At 42.6% G+C, this 15,627-nt stretch overlaps 1 protein-coding gene across 2 annotated transcripts in view; it reads left to right on the top strand.

Annotated features, from left to right (window-relative positions):
* SH3PXD2A (SH3 and PX domains 2A) overlaps window positions 1–15,627 on the top strand; it is a 366,396-nt gene that overhangs the window by 335,059 nt on the left and 15,710 nt on the right. For both annotated transcript variants that reach the window (XM_015420129.1, XM_015420128.1), the window contains one exon: window positions 9,264–9,381. In XM_015420129.1, the coding sequence (XP_015275615.1) occupies window positions 9,264–9,381 (118 nt within the window). The remainder of the gene's footprint in view (window positions 1–9,263; window positions 9,382–15,627) is intronic.

Raw genomic sequence — 15,627 nt, 5'->3', positions numbered from 1 at the left:
GCACTTAAATGGCTATGCAACATTGACTAGCAATCTCATAGTATAGAAGTTTATATATCAAAATCAAGAAGAGAAGGTAACATTTTCTCAGCTTGGCTATCGCTGACTTCCTACAAATTATTCAAACTACAATCAAATGGTCAAAGTATAATGTAATGTATTTTACTTGGGATCAAATCAGAATAAATTAAATCTGAACATGCTTGTTTTCTTTCTCAACTTACATCATACTAATCAAATTTCGTTCCTGTACATTCTCACCTCTTGGTTGCGGAAGCCATTGTGTCTTTGTGTTTGTGGATTAATCCTTTCTTCTGCTCCTAACTTATTGTGTTATGGTACAATTGTTTATTCTGAGCCTCTTTCCTAGTGTATTGTACTGGATCTGAATGAAAACTTTCACCTTCACCATCCAGGAGATATGTAATGTTCCAATGCACAGATCATTTTCACATTTCCTGGGTGATGATGGTACAACAGTTTGTTTCAGACACTGCAGGAACATAAAGTGTGAGTTGTTCATGCTTCTGTTCTCTCCATATACATGCTAGGTTTCTATGTGTGTGTTCATTGTATGTACTGCATAAAAATTAATTTGCTTCAATAAAAACAGATGCTTTTGTCTTAGATCTGTTGTAGCAGGAAACTTCTTTTCATAAAGAGACTTCAGTGTGCAAGAGACACAAAGCAGAGCTTTGATTGTATAGTAGTGATGTCAGCCCCTCTGTCTCCAAGTCCTAAGTAAATATGTGAGTTTAGACTTTTTTTGGTCTCCCTATAAAAGTCACAGTGGGATACTGCAACAGTATGTTTCTGGAATGATGTTATGTTATGTAGCTGAGGTTTCTGTAGTCACTTGCTTTCCAGCATTTACCCCATCATCTAAAAATGCAAATCTACATGAATATCTAGCAGTTTCATATAAATAAAATAATGAGGCTGTTGACTAGTTTACTGCCTGGATTCCTTTTCTATCCACCCCTTGTCATCATTTCTAAGGAATCTTCTACCAACTTGTGAGACTCTTAAGTTTTGGTTAACAACAAGTGACTGCCTCCTAAACCTATAGTACTCCAACAGCCCCAAGTAAGGCTCATTTCATATACTGCCATCATGCCATGATTGCTGCTTGAAACTGGAAATGCAATAGTCTGATGGCTGCACCTGCACCATTACAACTTATGAAGTGGACTAAAGCAGAGCCTCTTTAAGGTTGTACTTAGGCTGGCAATGGAGCTTTCCCTTAAAGAATCCTGGGAACTGTGACTTGATTCAGATGTTGGGAACATTCTTCAAGACCACCTCCAACCCCCACCCACAGCTGCCAAGTAAAAGGGAGGGTCTCCTTAGTCTGGTGTGAGTCTTGGTATTGTTGTATTTGTGCCCCAAGAATCTCTGTTCCCAGTGGCTGCTGTATCACCCTGTCCAAGGAATATAATTTTTCCTTTTGTATGTTGTAAAATGTCTTGTATTGATGACTTGGCATGTCCTCCTCATGATAGGAGTCCAAAGGCAGCAATCATAATGTGGCAAGGCTGTGGTTTGCTGGAGTCTGTTGCCACTGGATGTTTTGCCAACTTTTTTTGAAAGCAAAGTATGGCTTTTTGTCTCCACAAAGGCTTTCAGGTCTTCTTTTTCTTTTAGCCAGGAACAAAGGGCAGATGAGCCACAAGCTGGGCAGAGGACAGCGTGGGCAGATGGACAGGTTACTAGCGGCATAAGCAAAAACCACCCTTCTTGCATTGTCATCATCCCCCTGCCTCTTGTAGCTTGTCAAAAGAAAGACGAAAAGGAAAAAAAACAAAGAAAAGAAAAAAATTTAGGGACAGCACTTCCTTTCTCTTAAGCTATGCCCAGCACTTAATTTGAACTGATGCTGCTTAGTAAAGCCCGGCTGTCCTGTGGTAGAAGTTGGTGAAAAACTTCTGCCAGTTTCCGTAGCCTAGTTCCGAATAAGTTATTTGTATGGCAGTATGTTTGTGTGACAGCTGCTCTGATGTGATTAAGCTTTCAAGAACATGGCTTTGGGTTTGCCAGAATTTGTGCAACTCCTGGAACTCTACCTTCAAAGGTAGCGTTCGTTCACTTCAGATAGCAGAGAGTCTGTTGCTTTCTATCTAAAGCCGCTGCTGTTTCTAACACTACTGCATTTATATGGCCAACTTCAACATTCCTATCCGTATCTGCTCCGTGATGACCAGGACTACAATCTCGGTTTGAATGCAAGCACTTTCCTTTTGTCCTCCATAGAAAGTCACCCAGCTAGGTTTCTCATGTCTTCCCCTTGGGGACCATACTTTGCCGTTCCAAGCAATAGAAATAGCCTTGTTCAACTATCCAATGTACATCTGTAACATATTTGAGAATATTCTTCTTGTGGATATCTGTTGCTTTCTTGAAGATGGTGAGGTAGTGATAATGGCTATGATATGCTGAAAATGAGAATCTGCAGCTCACTCACTGGCAAGGCAGAGAGTCAGCTACGTACAAACATGCCAACTTTTGGGTTGGGTCAATATGTGTTCTAGCCGGGAAAAAGAGATTGAGTTTCTAGACACTCTAAATGACTGTGCTATGGAGCAGATGGTCACGGAACCTACCAGGGGAGAGGCGATCCTTGATTTAGTCCTAAGTAACACTCAAGACCTGGTGAGAGATGTAAAAGTGATTGCACCGCTTGGAAACAGTGATCATAATGTTGTTGAGTTCATCATTTGTACAAATAGAGAATTGGCCAAAAAGACTCACACAACCATTTTTAACTTTAAAAGGGGTAATTTCTCTGATATGAGGGGACACGTGGGGAGGAAACTGAAAGGAAAAGTAGAAAGGGTCAAAACAATTGGGGAAGCTTGGGATCTATTTAAAACTACGATCCTAGAAGCTCAAAAAATATATATTCCGCAGGTTAGGAAAGGCACAAACAGGTATAGGAAAAAGCCTGCATGGTTAACAAACAGAGTAATGGAGGCTGTAAAAAGTAAAAAGAATTCCTTTAAGCAGTGGAAAGCTAGTCACAGTGAGGCTGATAAAACGGAACACAGGCTATGGCAAATAAAATGCAAGTCTGAGGTCAGGCAGGCAAAAAGGGAATATGAGGAGCATATAGCAAAAAACGTAAAAACCAACAATAAAACTTTCTTCAAATACATTAGAAACAGGAAACCAGCCAGGGAGGCAGTGGGGCCCTTGGACGACCAAGGGGTAAAAGGAGTATTGAAGGATGATAGGGAAATGGCTGAGAAGCTAAATGCATTTTTTGCCTCCGTCTTCACTGTGGAAGATGAGAAGTGCTTGCCCACTCCAGAACCACTGATTTCAGGAGGGGTGTTGGAAGACCTGAGTCAGATTGAGGTGATGAGAGAGGAGGTCCTAAAACTGATAGACAACTTAAAAACTGAAAAATCACCAGGCCCAGATGGCATACATCCGAGAGTTCTGAAAGAACTCAAATGTGAACTTGTAGATCTCCTGACAAAGATATGTAATCTTTCCTTAAAATCTGCCTCCATTCCTGAGGATTGGAAGGTAGCTAATGTCACTCCCATCTTTAAAAAGGGTTCCAGAGGAGATCCGGGAAATTACAGGCCAGTCAGTCTGACGTCGATACCGGGTAAATTGGTGGAAACCATTATTAAGGAAAGAATTAGTAGGCACATAGATGAACAAAACCTATTGAGGCAGACTCAGCACGGTTTCTGTAAGGGAAGATCTTGTCTCACTAACCTGTTAGTGTTCTTTGAGGGGGTGAACAAACATGTGGACAAGGGGGATCCAATAGATATTATTTACCTTGACTTCCAGAAAGCTTTTGATAAAGTTCCTCATCAAAGGCTCCTAAGTAAGCTCAAAAATCATGGGATAGAAGGACAAGTCCTTTTATGGATCAAAAACTGGCTAGTTCATAGAAAACAGAGAGTGAGTGTAGGTGGGCAATTTTCTCAGTGGAGGGTGGTAAGCAGTGGGGTACCGCAGGGATCAGTACTTGGTCCACTGCTTTTTAACTTGTTCATTAATGATTTGGAGATGGGAGTAAGCAGTGAAGTGGCTAAATTTGCGGATGATACAAAGTTGTTCAGGGTGGTGAAAACCAGTGAGGATTGTGAGGCACTCCAAGGGGATCTGTCAAGGATGGGCGAGTGGGCGTCAACATGGCAAATGGGGTTCAATGTGGCCAAGTGCAAGGTGATGCACATTGGAGCCAAAAATCCTAAATATAAATACACATTGATGGGGTCTGAACTGGCAGAGACTGAGCAAGAGAGAGATCTTGGAGTTGTAGTGGATAACTCACTGAAAATGTCGAGACAGTGTGTGACTGCAATAAAGAAGGCCAATGCTATGCTGGGGATTATTAGGAAGGGTATTGAAAACAGATCAGCCAATATAATAATGCCCCTATATAAATCAATGGTGAGACCTCATTTGGAATACTGTGTGCAGTTCTGGGCACCACACCTTAAAAAGGATATTATAGCTTTGGAAAAAGTGCAGAAAAGGGCAACTCGAATGATAAAAGGGTTGGAACACTTTCCCTATGAGGAAAGGTTAAAGCGCTTAGGGCTCTTTAGCTTGGAGAAACGACGACTGAGGGGTGACATGATTGAGGTTTATAAGATTATGCATGGGAAAGAGCAGGTAGAGAAAGAGGTACTTTTCTCCCTTTCTCACAATACAAGAACTCGTGGGCACTGCATGAAACTGCAGAGCGGTCGGGTTAGAACGGATAAAAGGAAGTACTTCTTCACCCAAAGAGTGATTAACACATGGAATTCACTGCCACAGGAAGTGGTGGGTGCTACAAGCATGGACGGCTTCAAAAGGGAATTAGATAAGCATATGGAGCAGAGGTCCATCAGTGGCTATTAGCCACAAGGTATAGCTAGGGGCTCTGGGGCAAGTGATGCTCTGTCTTCTTGGTGCTTGGGGGGGGGGGTAAACAGTGGGGGGGCTTCTAATCCTGGCCCCACTGCTGGACCTCCTGATGGCACTGGTATTTCTGGCCACTGTGTGACACAGAGTGTTGGACTGGATGGGCCTTTGGCCTGATCCAACATTGGCGTCTCTTATGTTCTTATGAAAGCAAGAAATGAAAGGTAGCAGACCTTCATTCATTTATTTATTGTAAATATTTTTATTTTATTTTTAATTTATTTATTGTTTCAACTTTTACCTCGCCGAAGTTGGCTCAGGGCAGCTGACTTTTCCTTGTGGGTTACAATTCCAAGATGAAAAACATACAAAATGCAATAAAAGCCTGTTAACACCCCCCCCAAAAATGTTTGCAGTTTAAACCTCACTAAAAGCCCTCACAAATATAGTGGACTTAAAGCACCTTCCAAAGACTGTGCTTCCCTCACTTCCAGAGGAAGCCTGTCCCATGCAGTGCAAGCTACTGTATGAGAGGCAATAGGCTTTAGTAAACACCAAACGGGCTAGCTTATGCAGGGTAGCAACTAGATGCTCACAACTATTTATTTATTTATTTATTTATTACATTTGTATCCTGCCCTCCCCAGTGGGCTCAGGGCGGCTAACAAAGGCAGGTTGTCAGCTCTGCCATAGATAAAAACATATAAAAACATAGTAAAACATCAATACTAAAACCACAGTGCTCTACCCAATTACTAATATCCTAGATCCAAGATGGTATCACCGCAGTTCTAGATGGTACTCCCAAAGCGTACATATCCAGTGGCGATGGCTTGTCAGATCTTCTGTATTTTCTAAGTTCTTCCTCAGGCCTTGTCGATGCATCCATTAAGATGTCTTGACGGTGGTGGTATAGTAGGGCGGCGGCTCCTACTCAAAGGCCTGGCAGAAGAGCTCCGTCTTGCAGGCCCCGCGGAACTGCACAAGGTCCCGCAGGGCCCGGATCTCCCCCGGGAGCTCGTTCCACCAGGTAGGAGCCGCCACCGAAAAAGCCCTGGCCCTGGTCACAGAATGCCATAATTGGTGCATAGGGACATACAGAGAGAGATGGTCCCCTTCAGGTTCTTCCAATGTTTATAGTCACCTATGTTACAAAGTGACTGGGGCTAGAACCAGCATGAGGAAACCCATCTACAGCTTAGGACCATACATTCAGGGTAAATAATGGAAGAGAGGTTAAAATTGTGGAAGTGGGCTTTGTCTGCTTTCATGAGGGCTTGATGGTGGATACCGGTGGATGGTATCTCTTGCAGACTCAGCCCTGAAGTTCTTCCTGAATGACTGGGTGGGGCTGAACCAAAAGGGTGAGAGGAGGCCCCAAAGGAACATGAAGCCAGAGACCATGAAATTGATCTCCTAGAGATATGGAGACATCTTTTGGTGGGGTCTGTAATACTTTGCTAGTCCTAGCATTTAAGCAGCTGCTGCTAAAAATCTGCTTTTGGTGAGAGGCTTCAGAAGCTTGATATTAGTGTTAGATTCATACTCCTCCCCCCCCCAAAAAAAAAAAGATTGAGGGAGGTGGTATGGAAGAGGGAGTTAAATGTTAATGATGAAATTGATACTACGTAGTTCACTTGGTTCTCTGTTGGGGCAGAGTAGTGTGGCCCTCAAGCACAAGAGAGTTTGTATAAAATAGTGAACAGCAACAAGATTGCTTCCACGGTTATGTAACCCCTTTTTATCCCAATGGCCGGGTTCCATAATCTAAGGTAAGGCTCACACCCAGTGTTTCAGAAATTCTAATACAATTTAATTAGCAATGCAAAACACATTCCAGAATCCAAGACAATATCAAAACAGTTCACAAGTCAGAGTACTATAGAAAGGGAGAGTTCTACTCATAATCTACCCTGCACAAGTCACAGTGCAGAGAATCTTCTGTAAACTCTAGGCCAGGGGTGTCAAATATGTGGCCCCGGGGCTGGATTAGGAACCCGGAGGGCTTCTATCTGGCCCGCAGTGGAACGGGCTGTCTTCTGCTTCTTCTTCCAGTTCTGCTGCTGCTGCATCATCGTAGGTTTGCAGCTTACAGATACACACCTGAACAGCATACGCAAGATTGCAACAACACAGACATTTTGATGCAATAATTCAGAGCAAGAGGTGTCAGTAATCAGACACTGTTAAATAAACAAAATATTGCAAGAGTGCTAATGTTTTAAGCATGTTTTTATTTTAAGTTAAAAAAAACATTTGTGTCCTTTATAAAGTGTATATCTCCTCTACCTGGCATTACATTTTATAACACACATGGCCCGGCCCAAAAAGGTCTCATTTATGTCAGATCCAGCCCTCATAACAAATGAGTTTGACACCCCTGCTCTAGGCCTTGGGTGTGATCCAAGATGCCACAGCTGTCCTCTTGAGCAGGCAGGAGTTCTTCCAACAAAGATTGCAGAGGACCTCTTTATTCTTGTTTTATTGCCCTAGAAGCAGTTCCCCTTTCCTGCCAGGCAAAGAACTGGGTCAGCTCTTGACTAAGGTGCAGGGCCTAGCACAGCCCATGAGGAGCCTAGGTTCAGCTCACAGTGATTTCTGCTCTTTTTCTGTTAAAGGGAATCAGCTCTTTGGGAAGACAGTGGATCTGTCTCATCTGTCTTTTCAATAACCAGCAGTCACCCACCACCAGTGGGGCTGACTCCCATGTTACAAGATGCAAGACCTGCCAAGGTCTTAGCAATTCAAGAGTACAATCTTCGGGAGTCCTCTTGTCTTCATTTCCTTTTTAGTTAGCACAGTTAACTCATTCTAATACCTCTCAATGGCATGGTGGGTCTTGCAATGCATTTCCCATAAGCCTTTGTTAAGCATGCAAACTACTGACAACTAGTAGCAAAGCCATATCTAAACATCTGCTGTCTGCTAGTCACCCCTGGCCCAGAGCCTCTTTACCAGCACCAGCCTACATTCAGCACAGGCCTACACTTACATGTATGTGTGCGTGCATCCATACACTTCACCATTTTGTAGCTCCCTTTCCATTGAATTCTGTTTGCCTTCTCTGTATGACTCACATTACTTCTTTAAAAAGTAGCTATGACTGCTGAGAGGCATCATGAATGCTCTTAAGGCTTTACTCGTATATCTTAAGAATGCCCAAAGAAACACAAAATTAAGAAGGAAGGAAAGGGCATGCAAATGGTGAGAAAAGTTAATTGAAAGAAAGTACGGGTCCTCTTACATGAGAGCAAAATAAGACCAGTGGGCTCTCGGCTTTCTCAGCCCCCAGTGTAGCCTGGGTTCTAGAAATTTTGTACCCTATTTCCTCACCATAATTTACACACACAGCAGGCCTGAGAGCAACCCACCACTGTAGCCCTTATGCTCCAGTCCATTGAAGTTGACATGGAGCTGAAGGACTAGCATAAACATTTCCTAAGGGTACAATGAGATGTTGAGTGTTCGTGTGCAGCAACAACAAATGCCAGTCTGCAAAGGCCTTTAGAGGTATGTGATCTGTTGTCCCATGATTGCTCTTAAACCCACATTCCTAAAATTAAGGGATATATTAGAGGGAAGCAGATTTAATATGAGGAGATGAGTCCCTGGATAATCCAGGGTACACGTTCCTTATCTGACTCCCATCCTAGACATGCAACAAGCAATATTAATACTAGGGTAGTACTGGGTCGGGTAGAGTTCGTGTCAAGCACTTAGTGACAATGCATGGGCTAGAATCCCCTGTCCCTGAATATTTGAGAGAGTGTTGATTCAGTCTTGACATCCTGAGTTAGCTTTATTTAAAGGATGCATAGAAAATGACAGTTCCTTTTGTCTTGTGAGCTCTGAGGTCTGGGAAAGGTACAATATGATCTAATCATGAAACCACAGATACTGACTGCCCAGTGCTGTAAAGCTGTATTGTTTCTAGGGGTGTGAAGAGGGTAGGTCAGTCCATTCCTTTGCATTGGAGGCGTATTGGTCGCACTCCAGGATCAGCATTTGGGTTCCAGTAATTCAGCATTTAGCATAACCATGTGTGTGCTAAATGGAGCCAGCTGGAGCAAGATCCTTTAGTGACGCTTTGCTGCTTTGGCAGCTAGTCTGATCTTTGTCAATACCATATGTAAGAATTGGGGGAGTCCCTCCCCAAGAGACCCTGTCTCATTTGTTGGCATGGAAGGAACAGGGCGGTGGTGAGGAGCTGATACAGGCATGCTTGTAGCATGACAGCTAATAGGTACTTCAGGGTCCCCGGAGCAAGACTCCACCTCTGCAATGCTTCCACGTTTAATTGCTGCGAAATCATTGTTAAAAGCAATCAGAGAAAGAGGAACCGCGGTGCAAGTTTTGATCTTAACTGATGTTACCTCTTCTTTCTTTGCTAGAAGAGAAATATGTCACAATCCAGTCATATACCAGCCAAGGGAAAGATGAGATCGGGTTTGAAAAGGGAGTCACTGTGGAGGTCATTCAAAAGAACCTGGAAGGATGGTGGTACATAAGGTAAGGTGGGGGGGAATCACTCCGGGGCTATCCAGCCTTTTGATTATCACCTTCGCCACGGCATACCTTAAGATCTCTATCTAAAATGGGACTTCTAGAGATTTTCTTAATTCTGAGAATATTAATGAAGCTGCATAAGGTCAGTTGTATAGTGAATGCTGTATAGAAATATGTTTTTTAAAAGGCATTGGGACTGTTTGTTTCCACCAGGTTGAGAACAGTATCCAGTGAAGAGACTCTTGCTGTCCTCACAATGATTGAGATGGGCAGGAGTGATTCAGTGAGGGGCTTTTAAATTGCTGATAATGTTGGGAAGTTGTTACCAGCTCATTTGTATTTATGTGTGTTGTATAATGCTGTACAAAAAGAAACTTTTCAGAGATATATTCTATTCACATATCTGTCTTTGATTAAATGCCAAAAATACAGAATTTTTGGAAACAGTTAATCTAGAATAGCAGTAATTCAAAAAGTTTCCCTCTGGGTTGTCAGATATCCTTAAATGGCTCATTCCAAGTAAAAACTGGATTATTTTTTTTTAAAGGCATTGCTTCACATACATTATATGCCACGTAAGCATCATCTCTTTAGAGTGCTCCGCATAAGAGACTTCTGTTTCTAATTGATTTGAGATAGATCCAAGATACAAGGAGTGTGTCGTCACTGGATTTTAGCTGCAGAAGCCAGATTTAGGTTTAGCTGTAAGAGCATGTTTCCTTGGAGGTAATGCTCCTGAATTATGTGAGTTTACTCTCAAGTAAACATGCAAAGGATTGCAGCCATTAGCTTGGGAAGGAGGGCATCCAAGTAAAAAACAATTGGGCAAAAAGTTTCTTAAAGAAGCTGTGGAGTCTTGTTCTCTGGGTGGCTTATAAGGAGAGCTAGGATAAACAGAAGGAGACCACAGGCCTGTGAAACCCAACTTATTTCTGAGAGTTCCACTGGATTGCCTTAGAGATTCCATTGTCTTACAACCCATCCCGTTTGCTTGCTTGCTTTGCATATAAAACAAGATACTTTCCATAGGTGGTTGTTTGCTTTTGTAGTCTGACTTCTGGTCATTTTTAAAGCACTGGAGCAATGAATAATGGAACCACACAGAGATCTATGTGTTCCATAAACACATTCGCCCCTTACATCCTCATTAACTCTTCCATCAATAATAAATGCAAGTGACAGAGGGGGAACAGACTCCCTTCATGATGAGCAAGGAATGCTGGCCCCGTGTCAGCTCCGCATTCTTCTTTTTCTAAATCATTTACTGGACTTTAATCCAAAGCCAAGGGTTCAGGAGCGGAGTGTACAGTACTTTGCAGTATCCTAAGTTCCACTCCCTCCAGTTTATGACTGAGCTCCTTTTGTCTTTTACAGATTTTCCTGTTACTGGCAGACCCTTTTTATCTTGTGCTCAGCAGGGGCCTGAAATCTCTTGCAGTCTCAAGTGTTTTCGTTGAAGAAGGAGGCCAGAATAAAGGGCCTACTAACTTGAAAATATTTTATTTTGTTGAAGTTGTGCAAATGGGAGGGGCAGTGCTTAAGCTTGCCTTTAGATCATGCCTTCCCCAGTACTGAGCCCCAGCCTTTCAGAGTTAGCTAACTGGGATTGCCCAGTGATATGAGGAAACATTCGGCTAAGGCACAACCTGGAAGATTCAAACTAGTCTGATGGCAGCCTCAGAAAAACAGACAAGACTGTTCAGTTTGGGACCCACAGTCTGAGTCATGAAGCTGCTTCTATTATATCAGTGCAAAATCCAACATGTTGCATCTAGAGCTAGTAGGTTGCATCATATGAAAAGTTGGTAGGAAGAAAGTTTTCTCCATCTCCTGTGGTACTAGAACTCTGGGTCTTCTAATGGTGCTGGTAGGCAGTAAATGGAAAACAGGCAAAAGGAAACATTGCTTTATATGGTGCAACTTAGGAAATTCACTTTCACAATACATATGACACCCACTTCCTTTAGATAGCTTAGATAGCTCCCTAAGGGTTCTAGACATCAGATAATTCTGTCTAATGGTTGTTCTAATGCTAGTTGAATGAAACCATGTTTTCAGGCAATATAGTGATGGATAACAGTTGTGGGGGGAGCTAGCAACAAGTGGAGGCTGCTGTGTGTAGGTCATGCTAATAGACTATCCCAGAGTCATCTCGCTGGACACTATGTGAATTGGCATGCTGGACTCGATGGTCCTTTGATCTAGCAAGCTGCTTTTATGTTCTTGCCCATCGGTTATAGTGTCAGAGTAGACTAGACAACAGCACATGTTGGTAGGTATATCTTCCTTTGACAGGGTATGCTGGAGGGCTGCCCTGTTCTGCTTATATGGTTCATGATGTTACTATATTTGCCATATACTTTGAAGCAGGATCCACTACCATAACATGGCCAATAGACCAGCATTCTGTAGCATTGTGGACTGCATTGTTGGTATACTAGCTCAAGGTGTGATAGCCCTCATGAATCTGCTCCAAAGAACAGGGCTTTATGTTTTGTTGTTATGTTATGTTATGATATAATTTTATCTAAGATAGAATCCCCTAATTTGTTGTCTACTCTTCTCTGCTGTCATGAATGCAACTGATGGCAAGAAAGTATGAAAGGTAATGCTTAGGTTGGGCAATTGGGGCTGGGGTGGTGAATGGGGATTGGTGCTTGGAACAACATTAGTGCAACAGATTAAATCTGTTGTAAAGCTATGTGCTTAAACCCTGTTTAAATACATATGACTTAAGTGTTGTAGATACATGAAGTGCTGACTTTCAGTGAGAATTGTGTGAGTGCTTAACTTTGTACTCAAAGAATTTCTCCTGTGTTTCAGCTGTTGCTTTAACCAACTTTCTCCCGAGTGCCCGTTTCACAGCCCATGAACACCCAGAGCTGCCTTACATGGAATCAGACCATTGATCTATGAAGGGTCAGCACTGTCTGCTCTGGCTGGCAGCGATTCTCCAGGGCCTCAGGCAGAGGTCTTTCACATTAACTGCTATCTGATCCTTTTAGCTGGAGATGCCAGAGTTTGAGCCTGGGACCTTCTGCAAGCAAGGTCCTTCTACTAATCCTGTCTCTTGATTGTGTCAGTTACAGAAACTCATGACAGATTCATGTGAGATTTCACAAGGGGTGGGGGGAGGAAAGCAACCTAATTTGTGCCCTGCAGGTCAAACTAATTTATTAGAACTGATGGGATTGAATGGTTACTGTTAAATGCAGGGCTGCTGCACAAAACATTTGCCAAAAGTATATCTTAACTAGATTCAAGTACCACAAAAGGAGGCAATGCTAATAATTAAGCAAACAGATTCCACCTTAAAATCTTTTAACATTCACCTCCTTAAATACGATATTTTCCAAAAATCATGGTTCTGTGCTGATACTTGCTTCCCTCCCCCATTTTCCCTTCCTGGTTCGCTTCTCTCTGGAGTAATTCCAGTATTCTGGAGCTGGAAAGCAGATGTTAAAGGGGGTGGGGAAACAGACTACTAGGCAAGTTTGAATCTTTTGTTATTGTTTGAATATAAATTTTCTCACTACACAGCATAACACATGAGTAGACATTTGAGTAGCAGTGTAGTTGAGCACCACCACCCTCCCCTTTGTGCATGCACATGGGCCCTTAGTACCACAGCTTTCTGGTTGTATTGTGGTCTTCACTTAATCAAAATGGTGTTGCATTCACCCTTTTTGTTTCTTTGCTCTGCTGTTTAGGAAGACTAAGGAGGAGTTACTGGCATCTGTGGCATTCTGAACTGATGTCTAACACCCCACAAATCCAGCCTCATAACTAGGCTGTTAGACAGTACAATCAGATTTGTGTTCTTGCATAAAATGGTCATAGTCTTTTACTAAAAGCCTGAATAATATCTGTTGCCATGGCTGGGAAGGTGATGGGGATTCATTGTCTGTTGCCAGATTTTCACAGTGTAGACTGGGAGAAAGTCCATAGGCCTGTCTTGCAAAAGAAATGGCACCCTCTGTTGTAAATTCCAGAACTGCAAGTTAAAAAATAGTAGAGAGAGGTCAAATTATGCAATAAAGAACATGTCAGCTAAGAAATGTGTGTATTGTTACCAAAACTTCCTGTATGACACTGGCAAGGTCATTCTCATTTTGTCCTTGCAAGAAACTTGTGAGCCTGCCCTGTTGAACGCAGAGCACCTATATAGTAGGACTACATATCTGGCTAGGGTTAATCATGGAGTTTCCTTGGAACACAGTGTACTGGTATTCTGTATGGGGTAGAGCACTTCCTCTTGAACACCAGTGTACCTGTGTATTGGCACCAAAAGCGTCATGACCTCAGTTAGCAGCCCAGCCAAATAGCTAGGCCCCCAAGTGGCAACTGACCTAAGCTATGTGCTTGAAATGGTATTCAACTTTATTTAACTGAAGATTGTTATTTTGATTTTGTTGGAGTGTTTGTTTGGCAGACCACTATATTTTTTCTATAGAACCGCCTCTCCTGGTATACCCCCAAGGAGCATTGCTCTCAGCTGACAAAAATCTACTGGTGATCCCTGGCCCAAAGAGTGTTCAGCTGTCCTTGACCAGAGCCAGGGCTTTTTCGGCCCTGGCTCAGGCCTGATGGAACTCTACCGAGCAAGATCCAGGCCTTGTGGAACCTGATGCAGTTCTGCAGGGCCTGTAAAATGGAGATGTTCCACCTGCCCTACAGCTGAGGACAGCGAGGATCTCTAATTAGGCTGACTTCCTCCTTTCCCCTTTCCTCCTCTCCCACATTGTCAGGAAATGAGGCACTATTGGAACTCTTTAAGTTCTATTTTATCCGATTGTTGTAAATTTTAGAGTTGTTTTACATATTTGTTACAGGTTTCTAACTTAATTTATTGTTGTCACCTGCCCTGAGCCCTGCTATGCAGGGGAAGGCAGGTTATAAATCCAATAAATAAATAAATAATGTTGCAGCCAATGTGGGAAGATACTTGACAGTTTCAAGATTAAAACCCTGCTTCGCATTTCTTCCATGTTACTGTAATCCAGTGAGACCAAGGCGGTGGTCACACACAAAATAATCCATTTTCAGTCCACTTTCCAACTGGATTTTGCCAGTTCCCACAATAAAAACCCAGTTGGAAAGTGCACTGAAAGTGGATTGAAAGTGTGTGTGACTACAGTCTGCATGGGGGAGGGCGGGGAATATATGCATAGCTGGGGGTGGGGTACTATTCCCAGTACAGCTGCTTGCACTGCTAAAGAAATAAACTGCTTTTCAGGTTAAATCCTGCCATTTAATCTGAAAAGAGAATTATCTGTCCAGCATGTACTAGAAATGCAAAAGAAACCACTGGAACACCAGTACTTTTTTGTCTCTTGGTTTCATTGGGGACTTGGGGAGTGTACCTGACAGCACAGTAGGAACCAGTGGTGGTCTTTGCATAACAGTTTAGAAATTACCAGTGTAGTGAACACTGAGCATACTGTGGAGTCTGGATTACCAAAATGCCACATTAGTCTTTGAAATACAGTAAAACCGGGCCAAGTTTTTTTCAGTGCTAATGCAGTTCTTCAGAATTGGGTGTTCTCTAGAATACATGAGATACCTGGGAAGACCTTTTTCAACTGGGACAGTAATAGGTCCATATTCCATTTAACCAAGGCTAGTATCATGTGCTGCTGGAGCTCTGAATGGTGGTAAATTTATGCAAGTAATTGCTTCCCCATCCATCCACTAGAGCAAGATCAGACCATAGCCATCATCATGTGGGTTGTAAACACTGCCAGAGTCTGGCTGTTGGGCTGAAGCTTCTTTTGTGAATTTGGAGGGTTACAATCCTTCCCCAACTAGACTAGTGTCCTCCTTTTGTACATTGTTAATGAACCTTGCAGTATTTGGATAGAGAACAAGAAAATCTGGCCACTACAGTGTTTTCCTTTTGTTCTGAGCAGTTATTTGAAATAACTGGAAATGTAGCATAATCTCTTGACGCTCATTAGAGGGGTACTCACAAGGTGGCTTACAGTTACTCTGTAGCATGCTTTGTCTATACATAGGTCTATGCAGCCAAAGAAGTAAAAATTTTCTAGTCTTCGGAATTGGATGTTTTGTTTGTGAGAAAAGAATGACAGCAATCAGGGTGTACTGGGTAATTAACCAAGAGTAAGAGTCTTGAAAATGTTTTCTTCCACAACTTCTTTGATGGGCTCAGTGCCATACATGGTCTCTTGCCTTACAATCTGTCCTCACAACAATACTGTGCAGGAAGATGGGCTGAGAGAGTGACTGGTT

The sequence above is a fragment of the Gekko japonicus genome, unplaced genomic scaffold, assembly GCF_001447785.1.
Source record: "Gekko japonicus isolate JY-2015 unplaced genomic scaffold, Gekko_japonicus_V1.1 scaffold29, whole genome shotgun sequence".
NCBI lineage: Eukaryota > Metazoa > Chordata > Lepidosauria > Squamata > Gekkonidae > Gekko > Gekko japonicus.
The sequence above is the reverse complement of the archived record's forward strand: the minus strand, read 5'-3'. Positions and strand labels throughout refer to the sequence as shown.